Raw genomic sequence first — 826 nt, 5'->3', positions numbered from 1 at the left:
AGCACAGACTTTGCTCTAGAGCCTGGCTACAGCTCAGCCACTAAAAGAAGTTATAAAAAGGGGCATTTCTATCTGATTCAGAAAGACCCGGACAGGCAGGGCTCCCGGGTAATGGGCTGAAATCCACAGAGTTCCTTTGTTGATGATTCCTAGGATTTCAGTCTCTCTTTCATTAAACGTCTGGTGAACATAAAAAAGAAAAACTGCAAATTCAGTGTCATTTATGCCCTCATTTACCTAATGATATTGCTCCCTGGAGACACAGACAGCTCGCATTTCATCAAGTGAAAGAGATTACGTCTTAAAAACTTGTTTCTGGGCTCTGCAAACACCACTGAGCCCTGCCCGCCGGGGGCGGATGGAGCATCAATAACTGAAGTTTCTGAGCAGAGACATTTCCAGAGCCCGCAGACAGCCCTGGAGCTGAGCCTCCAGGGAAGCAGCGGGGAGGGCATGAAGAGGGTTGTGGGCTTATATCCGTGGGCTCAAGCCCCCTCCCTTCACCGTGAGCCAGAGAAAAGCCCCAGGAGGGACTCTCCAGAGTAGCGTAGGAGAACCTACCTGTCCTGACTCCGTATTTCAGCGTGTCCCGGCAGTCCACCAGGATCTGCTCCAGGGACTCGGGGTTGTCCGAGAGTTCCAGGTTGAAACCTTCCATTCCCTCCAGGAGCTGGTGCGGGTGGTGGAAGTCCAGCACTTTGGTGGATCTGTCAAACGTCTTCCTCACGTAGTTAAGGAGGATGTCCACGACCTCCAGCAGGAACTGCATGGTCTGCTCCTCGCCATTCTTGGCGGGCAGCAAATCTGCGGAGCAAACCAGCTGTCA

General features: G+C 52.3%; 1 protein-coding gene across 1 annotated transcript; it reads right to left on the bottom strand.

The window, feature by feature from the left end:
- Positions 1 to 561: 561 nt before the first annotated feature.
- On the bottom strand, positions 562 to 808 carry LOC104467830 (glutamate decarboxylase 1-like; the record flags this gene model as incomplete). The annotated part of the gene is made up of 1 exon (XM_010081756.1): positions 562 to 808. A coding segment is annotated over one exon (247 nt), but the record flags the coding sequence as incomplete, so codon positions are not given.
- Between the last annotated feature and the right edge of the window lie 18 nt (positions 809 to 826).

This window comes from Pterocles gutturalis, unplaced genomic scaffold (genome assembly GCF_000699245.1).
Source record: "Pterocles gutturalis isolate BGI_N339 unplaced genomic scaffold, ASM69924v1 Scaffold49034, whole genome shotgun sequence".
Taxonomy (NCBI): Eukaryota; Metazoa; Chordata; class Aves; order Pterocliformes; family Pteroclidae; genus Pterocles; species Pterocles gutturalis.
The sequence above is the reverse complement of the archived record's forward strand: the minus strand, read 5'-3'. Positions and strand labels throughout refer to the sequence as shown.